Source organism: Portunus trituberculatus, chromosome 37 (assembly GCF_017591435.1).
Source record: "Portunus trituberculatus isolate SZX2019 chromosome 37, ASM1759143v1, whole genome shotgun sequence".
NCBI lineage: Eukaryota > Metazoa > Arthropoda > Malacostraca > Decapoda > Portunidae > Portunus > Portunus trituberculatus.
This window is the reverse complement of record NC_059291.1, coordinates 24,800,606-24,826,799: the sequence shown is the minus strand read 5'-3', so window position 1 is coordinate 24,826,799 and position 26,194 is coordinate 24,800,606. Positions and strand designations below refer to the sequence as shown.

General features: G+C 39.2%; 1 protein-coding gene across 1 annotated transcript in view; it reads left to right on the top strand.

The window, feature by feature from the left end:
• LOC123514164 (structural maintenance of chromosomes protein 5-like) overlaps nt 1-26,194 on the top strand; it is a 138,526-nt gene that overhangs the window by 94,660 nt on the left and 17,672 nt on the right. Inside the window, exons 25-26 of the mRNA XM_045271814.1 lie at nt 14,699-14,797; nt 15,452-15,567. Of these exons, the coding sequence (XP_045127749.1) occupies nt 14,699-14,797; nt 15,452-15,567 (215 nt within the window). The remainder of the gene's footprint in view (nt 1-14,698; nt 14,798-15,451; nt 15,568-26,194) is intronic.

The following is a 26,194-nucleotide window of genomic DNA, read 5'->3' as shown; positions in this document are numbered from 1 at the left end:
TTTTGCTCCATTTCCAGATCTTGTTTAAGTTTTCCTGTAGTATTGCACAATCTTCTTTTTGTTTAATGACTCTGCACAGTTTCGCATCGTCCGCAAACAGATTTATGTAGCTGTTCACTCCCTCTGGCATGTCATTTATATATATGAGAAAAAGTATTGGCGCCAATACTGACCCCTGTGGCACTCCGCTGTCTACTGTTCTCCACTTGGACTTCATATCTTTAACTATCGTCCTTATTTCTCTCCCCCTTAAGTAATTCTTCATCCATCTCAATGTGCTTCCTTTTAAGCCACCCTTCTCCTCTAACTTCCATAGTAATCTTTCATGTGGCACTTTATCAAACACCTTTTTTAGATCTAAATAAATACAGTCAACCCATCCCTCTCTCTCTTGTACTTTATCAACTATTCTAGAGTAGTAACTCAATAAATTTGTTATACATGACTGACCTTTTCTAAAACCAAATTGGCTATTTGATAATATTTTGTTGTCTTCAAGAAACTCAATCCATTGCTTCTTTATTACTTTTTCACACATCTTGCATATTACACTAGTTACTGATACCGGTCTGTAATTTAAAGGTTCTTCCTTCCTTCCGCTCTTATATATGGGAACCACTGCAGCTCTTTTCCACTCCAATGGCACTGTTCCATTTTCAATTGAGCATTTTATGATGTTGTATATTGGACTTGCTAGTTCTTCCCTACATTCTAGTAGTAGTGAGTAGCTGTGGTGGCGAGTGGACGTGTTGTGTGTGCGCTCCCTTTCTGGCTGTGGTTTTTATAGTTAGCGAGTGGTGTTTGTGCTTGGTGTCTGTGTGTGGTGCTTTTGAGTGTTAGTGAAGTGAAAGTGTGTACTGCAAGTGTTAGATTAGAGTGAAATAGTGGTTAGAATCAGTGTTTGTGAGTTAAAAGTATTTTTGTAGAGCGAGGAGACTAGGCTTGTAACCGTCAAGTTGACCTTGAAAGAGGATTAGTTGACCTCACTTAGGCCCTCCCACCACCGCGGTTCCCCACCCCCGTCACCTAGTATTTTTATTTGTTTGTGAGTTAACATATTGTAAATTAGTATGGCGGTAGCTACTGAGGTATATCAGAGTGTGATTGAGTGCGTGAAAGAGAGTGTTGAGGTGGGATTGGGAGAGTTTGTTGTGTGTGAGATGTGTGGGCATGACAGGAAGGTCGTTGACTTTTCTGAGTGTATGGTGTGTAGGCTCAAGAGCGAGAATTTAGTTCTTTCTCTTGAGCACCGAGAATTGCGAGAGGAAATCAGAAAGCTAAGTGAGGGAAAAGTGCGAACAAGTTCTCATCTTTGAGTTGAAGGAGGAGGTTAAGAGGCTTGGGAGGCAGTGGAAAAATTAGGCAGGAGATCAGTGTTAGGCGAAGGTTGGACCTTCTGAGGCGACAGGGTGGCTTGGCCCTCTGTCGGGAAGAGCAGATTGGGGAAGAGGGAGCAGGCGAGCCAGACTGGGAAAGATAGTAGTCAGGATGGGCAGAGATGGCAGGTTGCGAGGGGAAGGAAAGCGGAGGCAGTTAGGGAGGATAGGACTAAACCTGTTGAGTGTGAAAATAGGTTCTGTTTGTTGGAGGGGGAGGGGGAGAGTGAGAATGAAGTGAATGAAGTGGTTGTGGTGAGTGAAAGGAGAAAGAAGGGGGTAGAGGAGAGGAAGAGGAGGGTTGTGCCTAGCACACCTCAGGTGTGTGTGGTGGGTGACTCTCAGGTTAGGTATTTAGATAGCACTTTCTGTGGGAAAGACAGGGATAGGAGGATGAACGTGTGTATGCCTGGTGCAGGTGTGAAGGCAGTGAGTGAGGAGGTGCAGAAGAGGGTTGGGGGATGGAGAGGAGGGTGTAGTAGTTTTGCACGTAGGTGGGAACGATGTCAGAGCAGGTGGGTCGGAGGAGTTAGTGGCAAGATTTCGGGAATGTTAGACAAGATAAGGGAGAGTGGTAGGAGGTGTGTAGTGTCAGGAATCTTGCCTCGTGTGTATGTTAGCAGGAATGGTTGTCTAGAGCCATTGGTGTGAATGATCGGGTAAAAGGGATGTGTAAGGATGTGGGTGTCAGCTTTGTGGATGTATGGGATAGGTTCTATGGGCAAAGGGATTTGTATGCTAGGGATGGTGTGCATCTGAGTAGGAAGGGTGTGGATGTGCTGAGTGGATGTCTGGAGGGGGGAGTTGGGATGGAGTGTAGGGGGTGAGGTAGCAAATGCATTCCAGAAGAAAGATGCTAGACATAAATTAGATAGGATAAACAGAGATAGTGAAAAGATTAGGAAAGATTTCCAGGTGCAAATAGGAGAGAATAAGATTAGGATTCCAAATAAGGAGACAGCATCTAGGAAGGTAGCAGGACTTAAATGTTTTTATGTAAATGCCAGGAGTCTTAGGAACAAGAAGGACGAGCTATCTAGTTATATAGTTGAGGAGGACTTAGATGTTGTATGTGTCACAGAGGCATGGGTAAATGAGGAAAAGTTTAGGGAAAATAGGAAAGAATATAAAGTAGATGTTTATTATGTATTTACACCAGAGAATTGGTAGGATAGGTGGAGGAGTAGTTATTTATGTAAAAAATCCTTCATTTCCAGTCAGGTTAATGGTATTAAGGTAGATAACAGAGTAGAGTCCTTATGGCTGGATGTTAGAGTAAACAAAAGTAAGGTTATTAGAGTAGGAGCTTTTTATAGACCACCTAACCAGTCAGCAGATGTAGACAACCTTATGGTAGATGAGATAAATAGGGGGTGTACTAGTCAGACAATTATCTTAGGGGATTTTAATCTTAAGTCAGTAAACTGGGAGAGGATGGTAGGAGATGCTAGTGAAAATAAGTTTATGGAAAGTTTTCCGGATAACTATTTAGTGCAGATGGTATATAAACCTACTAGGGGGAGGAAGGTTTTAGACATAGTACTAACAAATATTGAGCATTGTTTAAAGGAAGTTGAGGTAGGAGAGACTTTAGCAAACAGTGACCATCATATAATTAGATTTATCATTAATTCCAGTAGGGATATTATAGTGAATAAGACTAGAGTCCCAAACTATCAGAAAGGCAATTATGGTAGGTTACGTCAGTTATTAGGAGAGGTAAACTGGGAAGATAGTTTTGGAAATAAAACTGCACAGGAGATGTGGGATATTTTTAAGGTTGTAGTAAAGGGTATAGTGATGCAGTGTATCCCTTACAAAGATATAAGGCAGAGAAACAGGAAGCCATTATGGTGGACTCATGAGATAGGTAGCCAGATCAGAGAGAAGAAGAGGGCATACAGAGAGTTGCAGAAAAGTGGGGAAGATATAGATTTGATTAGGTACAGACAGGTCAGAGATGATTTGAGTAAGGTTATAAAAAAGTAAAAGGCAGGCAGAGATCAAACTAGCTAGAGCTGGGAGTAAAGATCCCAAAAAATTATATAGTTATTACAAGGTCAGTGATAAAAGAAATAAGGATAGGATTGGACCACTCAGAAAAGATGGTGTAATAGTGGATCAAAATGAAGACATAGTAGAATTATTGAATGAACAATTTTCTTCAGTATTTACTATGGAAAGAATAGGAAATCCTGTTACAAACAGTGCGACGAGTAGTTTAAGAGCTTTAGAAAATATTGATATAAAACCGGGAATTATTAGGAAATTTATTCTTGAACTAGACGATAGGAAAGCTAGTGGTCCTGATGAGCTACATGCCAGAGTACTTAGGGAGGGTGTAGACAGTATTTCTGAAGCACTTAAGTTAATCTTTGAAAGATCACTTAGGTTTGCTGAGATACCTCAGGACTGGAAGTTAGCTAATGTTACTCCAGTATTTAAAAAAGGTAGGAAGGATGATGCGAATAATTATAGACCGATCAGTTTAAATAGTATAGTATGTAAGATACTAGAGAAAATCATTAAGGGTAGTATTTGGGAGCATTTAAATGAGAATAGATTAATTAGAGATACCCAACATGGCTTTAGATCAGGGAGGTCCTGTCTTACAAATTTGCTCGATATCTTAGAATATATTACCAAGGAGTTAGATGATGGAAATAGCATAGATGTTATATATCTAGATTTTAGCAAGGCGTTTGATAAGGTACCGCATAGGAGGCTAGTGTACAAATTGAGACTACATGGGATAGGGGGTAGGTTAGTTGATTGGATTAGTGAATGGCTTTCTGATAGGAAACAGAAAGTAGTATTAAATGGGGCAATGTCTGAGTGGAAGGAAGTGGTTAGTGGGGTACCCCAAGGATCAGTGCTAGGACCTCTTCTTTTCTTGGTGTACTTTAACGATTTAGATATAGGAATTAGTAGTAAAGTATCAAAGTTTACAGATGATACTAAGATAGCATGTGCAGTACAGGGTGAAAAGGACAATTACAGAATACGAGACCTGGACAAGCTGATAGCATGGACAGACAGTTGGCAGATGGAGTTTAATTTTAAAAAGTGTCAGGTTATGCATTTAGGTAAAGACAACACAAACTTTAGCTATGAGATGGAGGGATGTTGGCTAGAGGCAGTAGAGGAAGGAAAGGATTTAGGAGCAGTGATAGACAGGACTATGAAATTTTCAAAGCAATGTTTAGAAGCAAGAAATAGGGCAAATAGGATCCTGGGTTTTATAAATAGAAATGTTAGTTATAAAAGTAAGGAAGTGGTGCATAGCTTATATAATTCCTATGTTAGGCCCCATTTAGAGTATTGCATACAGGCCTGGTCACCCCACTATAGGCAGGATATCAACATGTTAGAAGCAGTTCAGAGAAGAGCAACTAGGATGATACCAGCATTAAAGTGCCTGGAGTATAGAGATAGATTAAAGGAATTAAACATGTTTTCATTTGAGAGGAGATGTATAAAAGAGGATATGATAGAGTTATTTAAAATGTTCTCAGATACAAACTACATAGATGTGAGATCTTTCTTTACCTTAGAGGAGGAAATAGGACTAGAAATCATGACAGGAAGATTAGAAAGCAAGGCTGCAGGTTAGATATAAGACAATATTTCTTTAGTCATAGGGTGGTAGACTTCTGGAATGCATTGCCAAAGAGGGTTGTAAATAGCACTAGTTTGACAATGTTTAAAAACAGATTAGATAAGCACTTAAATTTATTAAATTTATAATTATGTATAGCACTGCATGATAGTTTTTATAAGAAATTTACTATAGTTAAACAAGACATGATCCCCATGTATGGGGACCACAAATTGTAGAGGATTTCGCTGCAGGACTTAGCCCTGTTAATGGGCCAAATATTTAGAATTAGTATATAATGTATTGTGTACTTGTAAGTGTATCTTTAAGTACTGATGACGAGGTTGCTGTGCGACTGATACAAGATAACCTAGATGGGCCCTGGTGGCCCTTTGTTAGCCTATTATTTATGTTATGTTATGTTATGTTTGTAAACACTTTGCAAAAGTTGTCGTTCAAAATTTCAGCTATGTCCCCAGCATCCTCATATACTTCTTCCCCATTTTTTACCTTTACTATTGCCTCCTTTATATTTAGTTTTCCATATATGAATTTATGAAATATTTTTGGGTCACTATCACAGTTTTCCACCACCCTCTGTTCATATTCCTTCTGTGCTGTTCTCCTTACTTCAATTCCTTGTTGTTTTGTAAACTTCTCTTGATAATACATCACTGTTTTTCTTAAGTTTCTTCCATGCCTTTTCTTTGTTCTTTTTTGCTTCTTTACAATTTGTATTAAACCACTGTTTATTATTTAAAGTCCTCTTTCTGTGATATGGCACAAACTTTTTCACAGCAGAGTTATACAAATCCATAAATTTATCGTATTTCAATTGCATATCCCTTTCCTGGTATACCACGGACCAGTCAATTTCATTAAAGAACTCCCTTATATGGTTATAATTTGCCCTAATATAATTTAATTTTTCCTCCCTGCGTTCCACAATCTTATTCGTGCTTAATTCCGTATCCAGCTCAAAGCTTAGGACATCATGATCGCTTCTCCCATAGGGACGTTCATGTTCAATTTCCTCTTTTAGAGAGATGCCCCTGGTAAATACCAAATCCAACCTTGCTGCAATATCTTGTCCCCTGCACCTTGTTGGTGATCTCACCCACTGTGTCATCAAGTTATTTGTTGCTACGTTTAACAATTCCTCTGCCCACTCACCACCGTTCACCACTTCGTAGTCTTCCCACACTATTTCTTTACAATTAAAGAGTCCGACTATCATCACTCTATCCTTTCTGATGAGTTCTTGCTTCATTCTGTCTAGAGTATTTCTCATCACCATTTGGTACTGTTCATATTCCCAAGCATTGGTTCTGGGTGGTATGTATACTGTTTGTATACATCATTTTTAGTCTCTTGCCTTTATCATTTTTAGTTAAACTTGTTCCACCTTTTTCTCTTCCTTCTCGTTTATATACCATTTCCTTATCGTGTCTCCTAGAATTCTCCAAAAAATGCCTTCTTCTCATCTTCTGACCTTTCATTATTCTTTTCCCTTACTGCTGCTGCCAGTTCATTGTATCTCTTCCTTTCTTCCTCATTTCTATTTTTCTTTATATAGATATCCTTGCAGCCTTCTGTTTCTCTAAGTTTTGTTGTTCTATATAGTATTTCTTCTGTTGCTGCTTGTGATTTTAGTAGTATTTTAATTGGTCTTGTTTTTCCTTCTTGATTACGGTCCTATTCTGTTTATTTCTTCTACTTCCTCTTCTAAGTTCTGCCTGTCTTCGTCGTTTAAATTTTTTAGTAGGTCTATGACTGATTTCATTCTTCTTTTTCTCTTCTTGGTCTATATTTTATTTTTTTTTCTTTTATTCCAAATACGACTACACTCTTCTTTATTTCTGCAATTTCCCTAACTAGATTTTCTTTTGTCTTGAGGACTCGTATAATTTTGTTTGTTATATTTTCCTCTTTTTCTTTTAGTTGTTCTTGAATCACCTTCTGAAAATCAGCCTTATCTTTCTTATCTTGGACTCTCTATGCTTGTACTTCTTTTTTAATCACGTCTGTACTCTTTCCTCTTCCTTGTTTACTAGATCTTTCAGCTTCTCTTTTTTCTTTCTTAGCTTTACCAAGTCCTTCTTCCATCTGCTTTTTGTAGTTAGCTACTTCCTTTTTCAGTTCTTCATTTTCCGCTCTTAGCCTAGCTTCGTTTTCTTCCAAAGTGCCACAAGCAAAGATTACTGTGGAAGTTAGAGGAGAAGGGTGGCTTAAAAGGAAGCACATTGAGATGGATAGAAAATTATTTGAGGGGGGAGAGAAATAAGGACGGTAGTTAAAGATATGAAGTCTAAGTGGAGAGCAGTAGAAAGTGGAGTGCCACACGGGTCAGTATTAGCACCAATACTTTTCCTCATTTATATTAACGACATGCCAGAAGGAGTGAACAGCTACATAAATCTGTTTGCAGATGATACAAAACTGTGCAGAGTTATAAAGCAAAAGGAAGATTGTGAAATACTGCAAGAAGATCTAAATAAGATCTGGGAATGGAGTAAGAAGTGGGAAATGGAATTCAATGTGAACAAAAGTCATGTCATGGAAATGGGAAAGAGTGAAAGACGACCTGTGAGAATCTATAAGATGGGAGATGGAGTAGAACTGGAGAAAGTAAAAAAGGAAAAGGACTTAGGAGTGACGATGGAAGAAAACAATCAACCAGTAAGCCATATTGATAGAATTTTTAGAGAAACATATAATTTGCTAAGGAATATTGGAGTAGCATTTCACTACATGGACAAAGAAATGATGAAGAAATTTATAAGTACTATAGTAAGACCCAGATTGGAATATTCAGGAGTAGTGTGGACCCCTCATAAAAAGAAACACATAAGGAAATTGGAGAGGCTACAAAAAATAGCTACAATAATGGTTCCAGAATTTGAAGGGATGACATATGAGGAGAGACTAAAGGCTATGGATCTACCAACCCTGGAACAAAGAAGGGAGAAAGGAGACCTGATACAAGTTTATAAATTGATCAACGGAATGGACCAAGTGGATAATGAGAAACTGATCCTGAGAGAAGAATATGACATCCGAAGCACAAGATCGCATAGTAAAAAGCTGAGAAAAGGAAGATGTCTGAGAGATATTAAAGAATATAGTTTCCCGCAGAGATCTATTGAGACGTGGAACAGTTTAAATGAAGAAGTAGTGTCTGCAACGAGTGTGCATACTTTTAAAGTAAGATTGGATAAGTGTAGATATGGAGACGGGGCCACACAAGCATAAAGCCCAGGCCCTGTAAAACTACAACTAGGTAAATACATAGAGTCATAGCAGAGAACGATTCCTTCAAAAAAGATATCTATTTGTTAACGATAGAGAACAAAGAGCTATTGAGGGAAAAAGTAGAAATGGAGAAAGAAAACCAACAACTAAGGAAACAATGTGAAAAGATGAAGGCTAAACTCCTAGAAATGGAGAAGATTATATCCGAAGGGGACTTGAGGAAGGAGGAATGCCTTAACCTAATTGATGCCAGGATGAAAGAAGTGAACCATGAACATCAGGAGGTACAAAGATCCTTTAGGGAGATAGTGAAAAAGCAGGAAGAGGAAAATAAAGTGATTACGCAGAGTGAAATGGTAAAGGCACTAAAGGAAAATGAGTATGTGGTGAGAGATATTGCTGAAAAGAAAAAATGTGTGATCATAACAGGATTGAGGAAGGAAACTAACAGGAACTGGCAAGATAGGAGGGATAAGGAAAATGACAGGATTAAGTCTTTACTGAATAAGATCTCAGTAGAGGAAGAGGGCCTATATGCTGAGGTAGAAGAAAGTGTGAGATTAGGAGCTTTTGAGGAAGGCAAGAATAGACCATTAAAATTGAAATTAAAGTCTCAGATGGCAGCTGAGGCCTTGCTGAGGAGGGCTTGGAAACTGAAGGACTCTGAGGAAACCAAAACAATTTACATAAGAAGAAATATGTCACAGGATGAACAAATGAAAATGAAAGAGCTTATAACTGAAGTGAGAGAGAGGAATGACGAAAGAACAGAGGAGGAAAAGACCAAGTTTTTTTGGAGGATGAGAAATGGGAGGCTAAAGAAATGGTGGATAAAACAGACGGAATAGACATTACATGGAAGAAAGACACTAGGAATGGAATACAAGTGACTTACATGAATATAGATGGATTTCTGTCTAAGAGGTTAGAATATATGGATTACATAAGAAATAACGAACCGGACAATGTGTGTAGTGGAAACAAAGCTAAGGCCCGAAATAAAGTTAGACTGGTTTGTTGTAAAACACTACAAAATATGGAGAAATGATAGAAAAAACAAAGGAGGTGGTGGTATAATGGTTCTTACTAAGGAAGATCTGATAGTGAAGGAGGTGAACTATATAGTAAGGGAAATGAGGAAGTGATAAGTATGCTTATAACAGATGGTAAGAGGGACATTAATATTATAACAGTATACATACCACCCAGAACCAATGCTTGGGAATATGAAGTATCAAATGGTGATGAGAAATACTCTAGACAGAATGAAGCAAGAACTCATCAGAAAGGATAGAGTGATGATAGTCGGGGACTTTAATTGTAAAGAAATAGTGTGGGAGGACTACGAAGTGGTGAACGGTGGTGAGTGGGCAGAGGAATTGTTAAACGTAGCAACAAATAACTTGATGACACAGTGGGTGAGATCACCAACAAGGTGCAGGGGGCAAGATGTTGCAGCAAGGTTGGATTTGGTATTTACCAGGGGCATCTCTCTAAAAGAGGAAATTGAAAATGAATGTCCCTTGGGGAGAAGCGATCGTGATGTCCTAAGCTTTGAGCTGGATACGGAATTAAGCACGAATAAGATTGTGGAACGCAGGGAGGAAAAATTAAATTATATTAGGGCAAATTATAACCATATAAGGGAGTTCTTTAATGAAATTGACTGGTCCGTGGTATACCAGGAAAGGGATATGCAATTGAAATACGATAAATTTATGGATTTGTATAACTCTGCTGTGAAAAAGTTTGTGCCATATCACAGAAAGAGGACTTTAAATAATAAACAGTGGTTTAATAGAAATTGTGAAGAAGCAAAAAAGAACAAAGAAAAGGCATGGAAGAAACTTAAGAAAAACAGTGATGTATTATCAAGAGAAGTTTACAACCTCCATACAAACAGGAATAGTCCCGAAAGAGTGGAAAAGAGCTGACATTGTGCCTATATATAAAAATGGTAGTAGAATGGAACCGCTAAATTATAGACCAGTATCGTTGACTAGTAAATTGTGCAAGGTATGTGAAGAAGCAATTAAAGCTAAGTGGAGTGAGTATCTAGAAAGTGAAAACATTCTGAGTGAGGACAGTTTGGTTTCAGAAAAGGAAGATCGTGCATATAAAATTTATTATGTTTTTATTCAAGAGTGACTGACATACTACAACATACAGAGGGATGGGTGAATGCTATTTACCTGGACTTGAGAAAGGCCTTTGATAAAGTACCACACAATAGACTGATGTGGAAACTAAAGAAGATTGGAGGAGTAAATGATAAACTAGCAAAATAGATGGAAAATTACTTAGTGGGAAGAGAAATGAGAACAGTGGTGAGAGGAAGGAATTCATGATAACTATGTATAAATTGGTGAACAAGATTGACATACTGGACAGAGAGTTGATAAAGGTGACCACAAGTAATCATCTCTGGGGACATGGAAAAAAATTAATAAAAGACATCTGTCTAAATGACGTGAGAAAATATAGTTTCCCGCATCGTAGTATTGATAAGTGGAATAAACTGAGCAGTGATGTCATTGATGCGGTGTGTGTCAATCAGATGAAAGAGAGATATGACAGTAGTGGACAAGGAGACAGGACACAGAGAGCTTAGCTCGGGCCCTGTAATACACAAATAGGTAAATACACACACACACACACACTGCTCAAACCCTGTAGAATACAACTAGGTAAATACATTCAGATGTTTCAATTACTTTTCCTCCTCTAACACATTCTTCTTCTTTTTTGGAAATAGAGGGTAACAAAATAGTAATAGTACAAATTGTTGTAGTACTAGTAGTAAAAGTGATAAAAAAAATACTAGTAGCAGTAATTGTAGTCCTATATAGTAGCAATTATAGTACTGGTAGTAAAAGTAGTAAATAAAATACTAGTAGCAGTAAGAGTAGTACTACTAGTAGTAATTATAGTACTTGTAGCAATTATAGTACTACTAGTAGTAATTCTAATAGTTGTTATAGTAGTGATAGTAGTAATTGTAGTACTAATAGTAGTAATTGTAGTACTAGTAGTAGTAATTATAGTACTAGTAATAGTAATTATAATACTAGTAGTAGTAATTATAACAGTAATAGAAGTTGCTGTAGTATTAGTATTAGTAGTAATAGTCGTAGCAGTAGTAGTAGCAGTACGAGTAGTAGTAATTGTTGTAGTATTTGTAGTTGTAGTTTTAGTAGCACAAGTACTAGTTATAGTAGTAGTTGCAGCAATTACAGAAGTAATAATAGTAGTAGTAATTGTAGTAGTAGTTCTAATTGTAGTAGTTGTAATTCTAGTAGTAGTAGTAATTCTTTTTTATGTAGGAAAGAAGGCCAGCCAAGAGCAACACAATGTAAAAAAATAATAAAAGCTTATTCTCTAAAAGATAAGAAGAGTTAGCCAAAATTAGAGAGCAAATGTCTTCTTACCTCCCTCTTATAAGCAGTTAAGTCATAGGAAGACAGAAATACAGAAGCAGGTAGGGATTTCCAGAGTTTACCAGTGAAAGGTATGAATGATTGAGAGTACTGATTAACTCTTGCATTAGAGAGTTGGACAGGATAGTGATGAGAGAAAGAAGAAATCCTTGTGCAGCAACGCTGCAAGAGGAGGGGAGGCATGCAGTTAGCAAGACCAGTAGAACAGTTAGCATGAAAATAGTGATAAAAGACAGAAAGAGATGCAACATTCCAGCAGTGAGAAAGAGGCTGAAGACAGTCAGTCAGAGGAGGGGAGTTGATGAGATGAAAAGCTTTTAATTTCACCATATCTAATAAAACTGTGTGAGTGGAACTCCCCCAAACATGAGATGCAACATTCCAGCAGTGAGAAAGAGGCTGAAGACAGTCAGTCAGAGAGGGGAGTTGATGAGATGAAAAGCTTTTAATTTCACCATATCTAATAAAACTGTGTGAGTGGAACTCCCCCAAACATGTGAAGAGTGCACCATTCATGGACAGAATTAGCAGTTGGAGGGACGAGAAAAACTGACGCCACCGGATGCCACAGAATGCCTAACTTCATGGAAGCTGTTTTAGCAAGAGATGAGATGTGAAATTTCCAGTTAAGATTATGAGTAAAGGATAGACCAAGGATATTCAGTGTAGTAGAGGTAGACAGTTGAGTATCATTGAAGAAAAGTGGATAGTTGTCTGGAAGGTTGTGTCAAGTTGATAGATGGAGGAATTGAGTTTTTGAGGCATTGAACACTACTAGATTTTCTCTACCCCAATCAAAAATCTTAGAAAAATAATAAGTCAGGTGTTCTGCAGCATCCCTGCGTGATCTGTTTACTTCCTGAAGGGTTGGTCGTCTCTGAAAGGACGTGGAAAGATGTAAGCTGGTATTATCAGAGTAGGAGTGGATAGGACAAGAAGTTTGGCTAAGATCATTAAGGAAAAATAGAAAGAGAGTGGATGACAGGACAGAACAGTTAGAAACACCACTAGTAATAGATGTTGGAGAAGAACAGTAGCCGTCTACCTCAGCAGCAATAGAACGGTCGGAAAGGAAACTCAAGATAAAGTTGCTGAGAGAAAGATAGAAACCGTAGGAGGACAGTTTTGAAATTAAAGCTTTGCACCATACTCTATCAAAAGCTTTTGATATGTCTAACATGACAGCAAAAGTTTCACCAAGACTCAGTAAGGAAACCCAGAAGATCACCAGTAGAGTGACCTTGACGGAAGCCATACTGGCAATCAGATAGAAGATTGTGAAGTGACATATGTTTAAGAATCTTCCTATTGAGGATTAATTCAAAAACTTTAGACAAGCAAGAGATTAAAGCTACAGGATGTTAGTTTGAGGGATTAGAACAGTCACTGTCAGAGGCAGTCCTGGCTATTTTTATGCCCTGGGCGAATCCTCCATCGGATGCCCAGCCTCTGAAGGCAAGTTCACCAGGTTGGTCAATGAAGGGAGATTGCATCTATGTGTGCAACAACTTAAATTGTGCTGACCATCCTGGTGAACTAACCTTCAACTTTGCTATCTTCCATGACCTAGAACAACTGGTACAACACCCTACTCATATTCCTGACCATCTTGGAGACACACAACATAAATGATCTCCTTATGCTGTCATCCTATCATTTTTGTTGGGCTCCAATCACAATCTCATTTCTGTATCCGGTCCTATTTCTTCAATCCTTCCTCAGGATCCCCCAAAGTGGAGGTGCCTCTGGTATTTTGCCTCTACCAGTTGGGGGGACCTGAGGAGGTACACTCGACCCTCGAAACAACGGACAAATGCGTGCACAACCCTGTCCGTAGATTGCAAAATTACGTAAAAAACTGTATAAAATGTACGTAAAATACTGTGTAATCATTAAGAAATCATTCAGGCAGTATTACAAAGCATTAAGTACAACAAATAACCTGAAAATTCACGGACTGAAGATAAAACATGGTGGCCAACAGCTGATGACGCGACCGACCCGCCACCTACCGGACAATAATTTGCCGGGAACGGACAATCGCGCGCATTTTCATATTCGTCCATAGATTAAACCGGACTCCAGAAATTGTCCGTAGTTTCCGAAATCCGTTGATGGGAGGTCCGTTGTTTCGAGGGTTGAGTGTATTATGCTGATTTTCCCTGGAATGATTACTGTTTCTGTGTCAGAGAAAGAAACAGTAATCTGAATATGCTGAATGCATAACATAGGTGATAGTGTCTGGTATGGAGGTGTACATTCCTCATTCTTTTTCTCAATCTAAACCTTCTTAACTATGGTTTAACACAGCCTGTTCTCATGCTATACATGAGAGATAGGTTGCCCACAAAAGATACTTCGGCCTTCCATCTACTGAATCTCACGCACTTTATATCTCTGCCCGGAATCATACCAAGCCTGTTCTTCAACTTGCCAAACGCTCCTTCATAAACAGAAAATGTCAAAATCTTTCAAAATCAAACTCCCCTCGAGACTTCTGGCATCTAGCCAAAAACATCTCCAATGAATTCACTTCTTCATCTTTCCTCCTTTATTTAATCCTGATGGCACCACTGCCATCTCTTCTGTCTCTAAAGCTGAACTCTTCTCTCAAATCTTTGCTCACAACTCCACCTTGGATGATTCTGGGCTTCTCCCTCCCTCTCCTCCTCCCTCTATCACCACCACAACCAACACTACTACTACTACTACTACTACTACTACTACTACTACTACTACTACTACTACTACTACTACTACTACTACCACCACCACCACCACCACCACCACCACTACCACTACTACTACTACTACTACTACCACCACCACCACCATGACCTTATTCATCCACATGGTCAAGCCAGTGTCGACAGGTTGGCAGGCCAGATGTATCAGGTGGGGTGAATGCAGCATAAGACTGCCCTGCCACCTGTCTGGAAATCCCTGGGGAAGTTAACAGAGTAGGTAGGCTGAGAGACAAGATCACTATATATGAATATCCACATAATTCTAACCTAACACTCTTTCTCTTACAGATCCGAGAGAGATTTCAGAATTCATCACTAGAAGAGACAGAGAGCAAATTAGCAGACAAAGATGCCCAACTGTCTTGTCTAATCACTGCATCTGCTAATGTGAGTGATGGGTGGTGATGAGGATATAATGGAACAGTTATGGGTGATGAAAAGTACTGAGATAGTGATAGGGATAACATGGGACAGTTATGAGTGATGGGAATAAAATAGGAGTTATGGATGATAGGAAATGATGGAGTAGTGATGAAAATAGATTATGACCATTGGTGATAGGTAGAATTTTAAGATGGTAGAATATCTGAAATCTGATTGGTATTGATGGGAAGTGATAGGAAAGCTGGGTGAGATGATTAGAGTGGTAGAAGTGCTTGGAGGAGAGATAGGAAGGGTGTAGGGATAATATAGAGCAGTTATGGATGATGAGAAGGGTATAATAGCTAAGATTTTGGCATTGGAAAGTGATGGGTGAGTGTTTTGAGAGAAAGGAAGGCTGGAAGGTGATGGGAGTAAGGTAAGCTGATTAGCAGTGATGGGACTAAAATGTGACAAGAAGTGGTGGGAGCTATGGGGAAAGGTTTTAAGAATGAAGAATGACTAGAAAGTGATGGGAAGTGATTACAGTTAAGAAAATTGCAGCTTTAAACACTACCTCTCTCTCTCTCTCTCTCTCTCTCTCTCTCTCTCTCTCTCTCTCTCTCTCTCTCTCTCTCTCTCTCTCTCTCTCTCTCTCTCTCTCTCTCTCTCTCTCTCCAGGAGATGAAGGAGTATCAGGAGGGACGCAAGAAGCTTGCACGGCAGAGGGAGATACTGGAGGACCTAGAGCGGAGAGTGGAGACACACTATATTGATCTTAGTGAAGTGAAAGAGAGGTGAGAGAGAGAGAGAGAGAGAGAGAGAGAGAGAGAGAGAGAGAGAGAGAGAGAGAGAGAGAGAGATGGGGATGGGGAAAAGGGCCTGCAAATACCTTGAAAACACACACCACAAAATTACAAATACATACTAAAAGGCCCCAAGGTACTTCAAAACACAACATACACACACACACGAGAGAGACAAAATTACCATGAAAAATCAAAGGTAAATTTGGATAATAAATATAATATATGGAGAAAGGATAGAGAGGGTAAAGGTGGAGGAGGAGTTATGATTATGACGAAGAAGGAGATAAATGTGGATAAGGTTTGGTATGGGAAGAACAATGCAGAAGTGATAAGCATAAGGTTAAAAAGTGATGGAAAAAAATTAATAATCATGGTGACCTATGTACCTCCCAAAACAAATTCTTGGACATTAAGGGAATACGACAATATGATCAAGGATACTTTGCAGAGTTTGGAAAGTGTATTAACTGAAAAAGAAAGGTGATACTAGTAGGAGATTTTAATTGTAAAGAAGTGGATTGGGAAAATCTAGTAAGTGGTGTTGGAGAGGAAGCATGGGGAGAGAGATTCCTTAATCTAATGATGGAAAATATGATGGAACAGAGGGTGAAAGAAAATACTAGATATAGAGGAGATGATGAACCAGCTAGACTGGATTTGGTGTTAACACGAGAAGTGTACCTATGTGGAGATATACAATATAAATGTCCATTGGGGAAGAGTGATCATGTGGTTATGGAAATGCAGATGGCAATAACACAGCGAAGGAGAGATGAGACATACAGGAGTGGTAGATTGGATTATAGAAAGATGGACACAGAAAATTTGAAAAACTATTTCAGAACTTTAGATTGGGAGGAGATGTAACAAAGCAGAAAAGTGCAAGAAAAATATTATGAAATATTATAAAGAAGGAGTTATGAAATTTGTACCAAAGTATAAACCGAGAGAGGAAGGAAGAAAGGATTGGTTTAATGCAACTTATGCTAAGGCTTAAAGAAAAGAGAGATGTGGCTTGGAAAAGATGGAAAAAGAGCAGGAATATACTAAATAAGGAGAATTATAGAGTGGCAAGAAATGAGTATGTGAGGGTAAGGAGTGAGGAAGAAAGAAAATTTGAAAAAGATATTGCAGACAAGAGTAAGGAACATCCAAAATTGTTTTACAGGTTCATAAATGGTAAACTTAAAAAGAGAGAGTCCATTGAAAGATTAAAAGAAGAGCAAGGGATAGTAGATGACCCTAAGAATATCGCAGAATTGCTAAACAATAGGTTTTAACAAATATTTACTAAAGAAACAATGTTTGTAAAGCCTCAGAATGTAAAAGGAAATGTGTACATGGATGACATTAACATACCTAAAAAGGAGTTATATAAAATGTTGGAGGAACTTAAAGAAGATAAAGCGATGGAACCAGATGAAGTTTCAGGCAAATTATTGAAGGAATGTAGAGAAGAATTGATAGATCCATTATATGATATTATAAGGTGCTCATTAGAAAACCAGGGAAGTACCTGTAGAGTGGAAAAGAGCTGAAGTGGTGCCCATTTATAAAGGAGGTAGTAAAGAAGAGCCTCTTAACTATAGACCTGTGTCTTTAACAAGTGTGGTCGGTAAGATTTGTAAGAGGGTGATAAAGAAATATTGGATACGGTTCCTGGAGGATCATAAGTTATTATTGGATCATCAATTTGGCTTTAGGAAAGGGAGGTCATGTGTAACAAATCTACTGAGCTTTTATTCAAGAGTGGTTGACAAAATACAAGAGAGGATGGATGGACTGTGTATATTTGGATTTAAAAAAAGCTTTTGACAAGTTACCGCACATGAGACTGCTATGGAAATTAGAGATTTATGGAGGACTGAAGGGAAAAGTGTTAAGGTGGATGGAAAACTACTTGAGATGGAGGGAGATGAGAACGGTAATAAGGGATGCAAAGTCGGACTGGTTGGTGGTGGGGAGTGGAGTCCCACAAGGTTCAGTGCTGGCACCAATACTTTTCCTTGTCTATATTAATGATATGCCAGAGGGAGTAAACAGTTACATTAATTTGTTTGCGGATGATGTGAAGTTGTGTAGGTATGTGAAGAGTGAAGAAGATTGTGAAATTTTACAGGCAGATCTGGATAGGATTTGGGAGTGGAGCAAGAGGTGGGAGATGGAATTTGATCTGAGCAAAAGTCATGTAATGAAGATGGGGAAGAGTGGAAGATGGCCAAGAGGGTCATACAAGATGGGTGAAGGAGTAGTGTTGAAAAAGGTGGAAAAGGAAAAGGATTTGGGAGTGATAATACAAGACCATGGACAGTTTGAGGCTCATATTGACAAGATGTTTGGAGAAACATATAATTTGATTAGAAATATTGGATTAGCCTTTCATTATATGGATAAAGATATGATGAAGAAATTAATTAGTACGGTAATTAGACCAAGATTGGAATATGCTGGGTGGTTTGGTCCCCTTATAAAGAGAAGCATATAAGGAAGTTAGAGAGATTGCAGAGAATGGCAACAAAAAATGGTACCAGAATTGGCAAAAATGACCTATGAGGAGAGATTAAAAGAAATGAATTTGCTTACCTTGGAACAAAGATGAGAAAGAGGAGATTTAATACAGGTTTATAAACTGTTGAATGGTTTGGATGAAGAGGATAATGAACAAATTATGTTGAGAGAGGAAAATTGAAATCGAACTACGAGATCGCATAGTATAAAGATAGTCAAGGGAATATGCTTGAAGGATGTGAAGAAATATAATTTCCCACAGAGATGTGTGGAGGTGTGAAATAGTTTGAGTGAGGAGGTGGTATCAGCGAGGAGTGTGCATAGTTTTAAAGGAAAGTTGGATGTGTGTAGATATGGAGACGGGGCCACACGAGTATGATACCCAGGCCCTGTAAAATTACAACTAGGTGAATACACACACACACACACACACACAAGACAAGGAATCATTTCAAGAAGTATTTCAAGAACAGTTAAAAGAAAGAGATGAAAATATGACAAGCAAAATGATAGGAGTCCTCAAGAAAAAAGAAAATTTAGTAAGAGAAATTGCGGAAAAAAAAAAGTGTAATTATTTTTGGACTGAAAGAAAAAAATGTTAAATATAGACCAAGAAGGGAAAAAGACGAAATGAAATCAGTAAAAGACCTACTAAAACATCTGAATGACGAGGATAGACAGAACTTAGAAGAGGAAGTAGAAGAAATCCATAGAATGGGACCATATCAAGAAGAAACAGTGAGACCAATTAAGATATTACTAAAATCACAAGCAGCAGCAGAAGAAGTACTATATAGAAAAACAAAACTCAGAGAAACAGAAGGTTGCAAAGATATATATATATATATAAAGAAAAATAGAAACGAGGAGGAAAGGAAGAGACACAATGAACTGGTGGCAGAAGCAAGAGAAAAAAATAATGAAAGGTCAGAGGAGGAGAAGAAGGCATTTTTTTCGAGAATTATAGGAGACAGGATAAGGAAATGGTATATAAAAGAAAAAGAAGATAAAAGAATGGAGCAAGTTTAACTAAAAATGATAAGAACAAGAGATTAAAATGATGTATACAAACATAGATGGGATTTTATCTAGTAAATTAGAATTAAGAGATTACATAAAGAAAGAAGAACCAGATATTGTATGCCTGGTGGAAACAAAGTTAAATGAGGCAATAAAAATAGACATAGATAAAAGGTATAATATATGGAGGAGAGACAGAGTGGGTAAAGGAGGAGGAGGAGTCATGATGATGTTAAGGAAGGAGATAGTGGTAAATCAAGTGGAGTTTGGGGAAGGAAAATCAGAAATACTGTATGTTAAGGTACATATTAATAAAAAGGAGTTAACAATCATTGGAACATATGTGCCACCAAAAACAAACTCATGGACTAACCAAGAATATAGAGACATGATAGATGACACAATAAGGAGTCTTACAAGAATCATTAAGGAAAGGAGAAAAGTTATATTGGTAGGAGATTTCAACTGTAAGGAGGTAGACTGGGAAAATTATGAAAGTGGTATGGGGGAAGATGCCTGGGGAGATAGATTCCTGAACCTAATGATAGATAATTTGATGGTCCAAAGAGTAAAGGAAAACACAAGATTCAGAGGAAACGAGGAGCTGGCAAAATTAGACCTAGTTTTTACAAGGGATATACCAATTAATGATGATATAAGATACAAGTGCCCATTGGGAAAGAGTGACCATGTAATATTAGAAATGGATATAGAAGAAGGAAAGGAAGATAGAGATGAATCATACAAAGGAGACCGATTAAATTACAGAAAGGCTGATATTGAGAATCTCAAGAACTATTTTAAAAACGTAAACTGGGAAGAGATGGAAAACTCATTAACGGTTCAAGAGAAATATAACTTATTTTTGGAAATATACAAAACTGGGGTCAGGGAATATGTCCCAAAATATAGACCTAAAGAAGAAGGAAAGAAAGATTGGTTTAATGCAAGATGTGCTAGGCAGCTAGGGCAAAGGAGAAACGAGATGGAGCATGGAAAAGGTGAAGAAACAGAAATCCAGAAAATAAGAAAACTTCAAAACAGCAAGAAATGAATATGCTAAGGTGAGAAAGGAAGAAGAAAGGAACTATGAAAAGGACATTGTCGAAAATGTAAGGAACAACCAAAATTGTTCTACAGATTCATAAATGGAAAAATAAGACAAAAAGAAACAATAGAAAGGTTAAAAGGAGAGAACGGAATGGTGGAAGGCCCAAAAAGTATGGCAGAACTGTTAAATAGTAAATTTCAGGAGGTCTTTACTAAGGAATCCAAATTTGAAAGACCACAGGGTAATAGAGAGACTGTCCATATGAAAGAGATTAAAGTAACCAAGCTTGAAATAAAAAAGTTGATGACGGAACTAGATGAGGAAAAGGCAATGGGACCGGATGAAGTCTCAGGCAGAATACTGAAAGAATAACATAACATAACATAACATAAATAATAGGATAACAAAGGGCCACCATGGCCCATCTAGGTTATCCTGTATCAGTCGCACAGCGACCTCGTCATCAGTACTTAAAGATACACTTACAAGTACACAATACATTATATACTAATTCTAAATATTTGGCCCATTAACAGGGCTAAGTCCTGCAGCAAAATCCTCTACAATTTGTGGTCCCCATACATGGGGATCATGTCTTATTTAACTATAGTAAATTTCTTATAAAAACTCATGCAGTGCTATACATAATTATAAATCTAATAAATTTAAGTGCTTATCTAATCTGTTTTTAAACATTGTCAAACTAGTGCTATTTACAACCGTCTCTGGCAATGCATTCCAGAAGTCTACCACTCTATGACTAAAGAAATATTTTCTTATATCTAACCTGCAGCCTTGCTTTCTAATCTTCCTGCCATGATTTCTAGTCCTATTTCCTCCTCTAAGGTAAAGAAAGATCTCACATCTGTGTAGTTTGTATCTGAGAACATTTTAAATAACTCTATCATATCCCTCTTATACATCTCCTCTCAAATGAAAACATGTTTAATTCCTTTAATCTATCTCTATACTCCAGGCGCTTTAATGCTGGTATCATCCTAGTTGCTCTTCTCTGAACTGCTTCTAACATGTTGATATCCTGCCTATAGTGGGGTGACCAGGCCTGTATGCAATACTCTAAATGGGGCCTAACATAGGAATTATATAAGCTACACACCACTTCCTTACTTTTATAACTAACATTTCTATTTATAAAACCCAGGATCCTATTTGCCCTATTTCTTGCTTCTAAACATTGCTTTGAAAATTTCATAGTCCTGTCTATCACTGCTCCTAAATCCTTTCCTTCCTCTACTGCCTCTAGCCAACATCCCTCCATCTCATAGCTAAAGTTTGTGTTGTCTTTACCTAAATGCATAACCTGACACTTTTTAAAATTAAACTCCATCTGCCAACTGTCTGTGTGTGGTGCTTTTGAGTGTTAGTGAAGTGAAAGTGTGTACTGCAAGTGTTAGATTAGAGTGAAATAGTGGTTAGAATCAGTGTTTGTGAGTTAAAAGTATTTTTGTAGAGCAAGGAGACTAGGCTTGTAACCGTCAAGTTGACCTTGAAAGAGGATTAGTTGACCTCACTTAGGCCCTCCCACCACTGCGGTTCCCCCACCCCGCCGTCACCTAGTATTTTTATTTGTTTGTGAGTTAACATATTGTAAATTAGTATGGCGGTAGCTACTGAGGTATATCAGAGTGTGATTGAGTGCGTGAAAGAGTGTCAAGGTGGGATTGGGAGAGTTTGTTGTGTGTGAGATGTGTGGGCATGACAGGAAGGTCGTTGACTTTTCTGAGTGTATGGTGTGTAGGCTCAAGAGCGAGAATTTAGTTCTTTCTCTTGAGCACCGAGAATTGCGCGAGGAAATCAGAAAGCTAAGCGAGGGGAAAAGTGCGAACCAAGTTCTCATCTTTGAGTTGAAGGAGGAGGTTAAGAGGCTTGGGGAGGCAGTGGAAAAAATTAGGCAGGAGATCAGTGTTAGGCTGAAGGTTGGACCTTCTGAGGCGACAGGGTGGCTTGGCCTCTGTCGGGAAGAGCAGAGTGGGGAAGAGGGAGCAGGCGAGCCAGACTGGGAAAGATAGTAGTCAGGATAGGCAGAGATGGCAGGTTGCTAGGGGAAGGAAAGCGGAGACAGTTAGGGAGGATAGGACTAAACCTGTTGAGTGTGAAAATAGGTTTGGTTTGTTGGAGGGGGAGGGGGAAAGTGAGAGTGGAGTGAATGAAGTGGTTGTGGTGAGTGAAAGGAGAAAGAAGGGGGTAGAGGAGAGGAGGAGGATGGTTGTGCCTAGCACACCTCAGGTGTGTGTGGTGGGTGACTCTCAGGTTAGGTATTTAGATAGCACTTTCTGTGGGAAAGACAGGGATAGGAGGACGAACGTGTGTATGCCTGGTGCAGGTGTGAAGGCAGTGAGTGAGGAGGTGCAGAAGAGGGTTGGGGGGATGGAGAGGGAGGGTGTAGTAGTTTTGCACGTAGGTGGGAACGATGTCAGAGCAGGTGGGTCGGAGGAGTTAGTGGCAAGATTTCGAGAAATGTTAGGCAAGAATAGGGATGAGAAGAAGAAGCCTTGTGCAGCGTGGCTGCAGGAGGAGGGGAGGCATGCAGTTAGCAAGATCAGTAGAACATGAAAATAGCGATAAAATATAGAAAGGGATGCAACATTCCAGCGGTGAGAAAGAGGCTGAAGACAGTTAGTCAAAGGAGGGGAGTTGATGAGACGAAGAACTTTTGATTCCACCCTATCTAGTAAAACTGTGTGACTGGTACCCCCCCAAACATGCGAAGAGTACTCCATACAGGGATGGATAAGGCCCTTATACAAAGTAAGCAGTTGGAGGGGCGAGAAAAACTGTCGGAGACACCTCAGAACACCTAATTTCATAGAAGCTGTTTTAACATGAGATGAGATGTGAAGTTTCCAGTTAAGATTATGAGCAAAGGACAGACCGAAGATATTCATTATGGAAGAGGGAGACAGTTGAGTGTCATTGAAGAAAAGGGGATAGTTGTCTGGAAGGTTGTGTCGAGTTGATAGATGGAGGAATTGAGTTTTTGAGGCATTGAAAACTACTAGATTTTCTCTGCCCCAATCAGAATTCTTAGAAAGATCGGAAGTTAGGCGTTCCGTGGCGTCCCCGCGTGAACTGTTGATTTCCTGAAGGGTTGGACGTCTCTGAAAGAACGTGGAAAGATGTAGGGTGGTATCATCAGTGTAGGAGTGGATAGGGCTAGAAGTTTGGTTAAGAAGGTCATTAATGAATAATAGAAAGAGAGTGGGTGACAGGACAGAACCCTGAGGAACACCACTATTAATAGGTTTAGGAGAAGAACAGTAGCCGTCTACCACAGCAGCAATAGAGCGGTTGGAAAGGAAACTTGAGATAAAGTTTCAGGGAGAAGGATAGAAGCTGTAGGAGGGCAGTTTTGAAATCAAAGCTTTATGCCAGACTCTATCAAAAGCTTTTGATATGTCTAACGCAACAGCAAAAGTTTCATCGAAATCTCTAAAAGAGGATGACCAAGACTCAGTAAGGAAAGCCAGGAGATCACCAGTAGAGCGACCTTGACGGAAGCCATACTGGCGATCAGACAGAAGATTGTGAAGTGACAGATGTTTGAGAATCTTCCTATTCAGGATAGATTAAAAAACTTTAGACAAGCAAGAGATTAAAGCTATAGGACGGTAGTTTGAGGAGTTAGAACGGTCACCCTTTTTAGTTAGGAACAGGCTGAATGTAGGCGAACTTCCAGCAGGAAGGAAAGGTACAAGTCGATAGACAAAGTTGGAAGAGTTTGGCCAGGCAAGGTGCAAGCACAGAAGCACAGTTTTTGAGAACAATAGGAGGGACCCCATCAGGTCCATAAGCCTTCCGAGGGTTTAGGCCAGTGAGGGCATGGAAAACATCATTACAAAAAATTTTGATTGTAGACATGAAATAGTCAGAGGGAGGAGGAGAGGGAGGGACAAGCCCAGAATTGTCCAAGGTGGAGTTGTGAGCAAAGGTTTGAGAAAAGAGTTCAGCTTTAGAGACAGAAGAGATGGCAGTGGTGCCATCAGGATGAAATAAAGGAGGGAAAGATGAAGAAGTGAAGTTATTTGAGATGTTTTTGGCTAGATGCCAGAAGTCACGAGGAGAGATTGAGTTTGAAAGATTTTGACATTTCCTATTTATGAAAGAGTGTTTGGCAAGTTGAAGAACAGACTTGGCATGATTCCGAGCAGAGATATAAAGTGCATGAGATTCAGGAGATGGAAGGCTCATGTACCTTTTGTGGGCAACCTCTCATCTCATGTATAGCACAAGAACAGCAGCCACCCCCCGATATAAACAAAGCGTTCCCCTCCTATACCGCAGCCCCCTGCCCGTGTGCACACGTGCCTCACGGCCAGATCTACACATTATATTTCTATCTAACTCAGTGTTATGTACTTTTTTCTAAACATATTTTTGTCATTTTATTAATAAAAGAAAACGTAAACATAATCATAAATTGTGCACTTATCATAAATTCAGCACCACACACTCTGCACCTGGTGAGGGTGGCCCTGAGGCAGTCATAACTAGGCTGCTCCCCCTCACTTGCCGAGAGGGTTTCAACACTGCTGTCACTATCACTCTCTCCTATTTCTTTTTCAGGATCATAGTCTGAATCATATTCATCTGGAGAGTCTTCTAGTATATCCTCACTATCTGTCTCATAATTATGATCATCCTCATTGCTGCTACACGAAGCAGACGCCATTACCTCTAACTAGAGGCAATAGAACAGTTTCACCACGGCCGATACTAGAGAACTGATGTTCTTGGGGGGACTGTGGGAATAATATATGTCAAAGAATAGTGATTGGCTTTATAGTTTATGCATGAAAAATTAACTCCGATATTGATTGGCTAGTGGGAGGGGTGGTTTTGTTATGCTGGGGTGGCTAAAAATAACGCCTCCAGTGTTTGTTTGTTTATAGTGAACCACGTGGAGCATGAAAAAGGCAAAATCCGCACTCAGGCCACGGTTATACACGGAAATGTATTGGTGTGGTACGCACGCATCACGGCGGCATCTTGCGGTACCACGAGGTCGCTTTTGCGCGTGGTACGCACGTACCACAAAACAGTCTTGCGGTAAGGAAGGGGTTAAACCAAGGTTTAGAAGGTTTAGGTTGAGAAAAAGAATGAGGAATGTACGCCTCCATGCCAGATACTAACACCTCTGTTATGCGTTCAGCACAAAGAGATGGGTCTCTGACACGGAAGCAATAATCATTCCAGGAAAATCAGATAATACCTCCTCAGGTCCCCCAACTGGCAGAGGCAAACGCCAGAGGCACCTTCGCTTTGGGGATCCTGGAGGATTGGAAAAATAGGACAAGATACAGAAATGAGGTTGTGATCGGAGGAGCCCAACGGAGATGAAAGGGTGACAGCATAAGCAGAAGGGTTAGAGGTGAGGAAGAGATCAAGAATGTTGGGCGTGTCTCCAAGACGGTCAGGAATACGAGTAGGTCATGGAGGATAGCAAAGTTGAAGGCTAGTTCACCAGGGTGGTCAGTTTAGGGAGAGGAAAGCCAAAGCTGGTGGTGAACATTGAAATCTCCAAGAATGGAAATCTCAGCGAAAGGGTAGAGGGACAGAATGTGCTCCACTTTAGAAGTTAAGTAGTCGAAGAAATTACTATAGTCTGAAGAGTTAGGGGAGAGATAAACAGCACAGATGAATTTAGTTTGAGAGTGACTGTTAAGTCGTAGCCAGATAGTGGAAAATTCGGAAGACTCAAGAGTGTGGGCACGAGAGCAAATTAAGTCGTTGCGTACATAGACGCAACATCCAGCTTTGGATCCTTGCAATTCAATGGGGTTAGGGCAGTTTTTCATCAGTTGAATCAGTGTTTATTCGAATCGTGAAGCCATTTTTCCCATAAGATACTTAAGAATTAGGGGGAGATAGGGACCATCTCCAGCCTAGACCCCCTCAAATCATCACTATAACCTCTAGAAAACACTAACTTAGACTAAATCAGTACTATTAAAGGCTTCATTTATATCTAACTTTTTTTATTAAACACATTAGGGTGCTGTACAGTACATTTTTGGA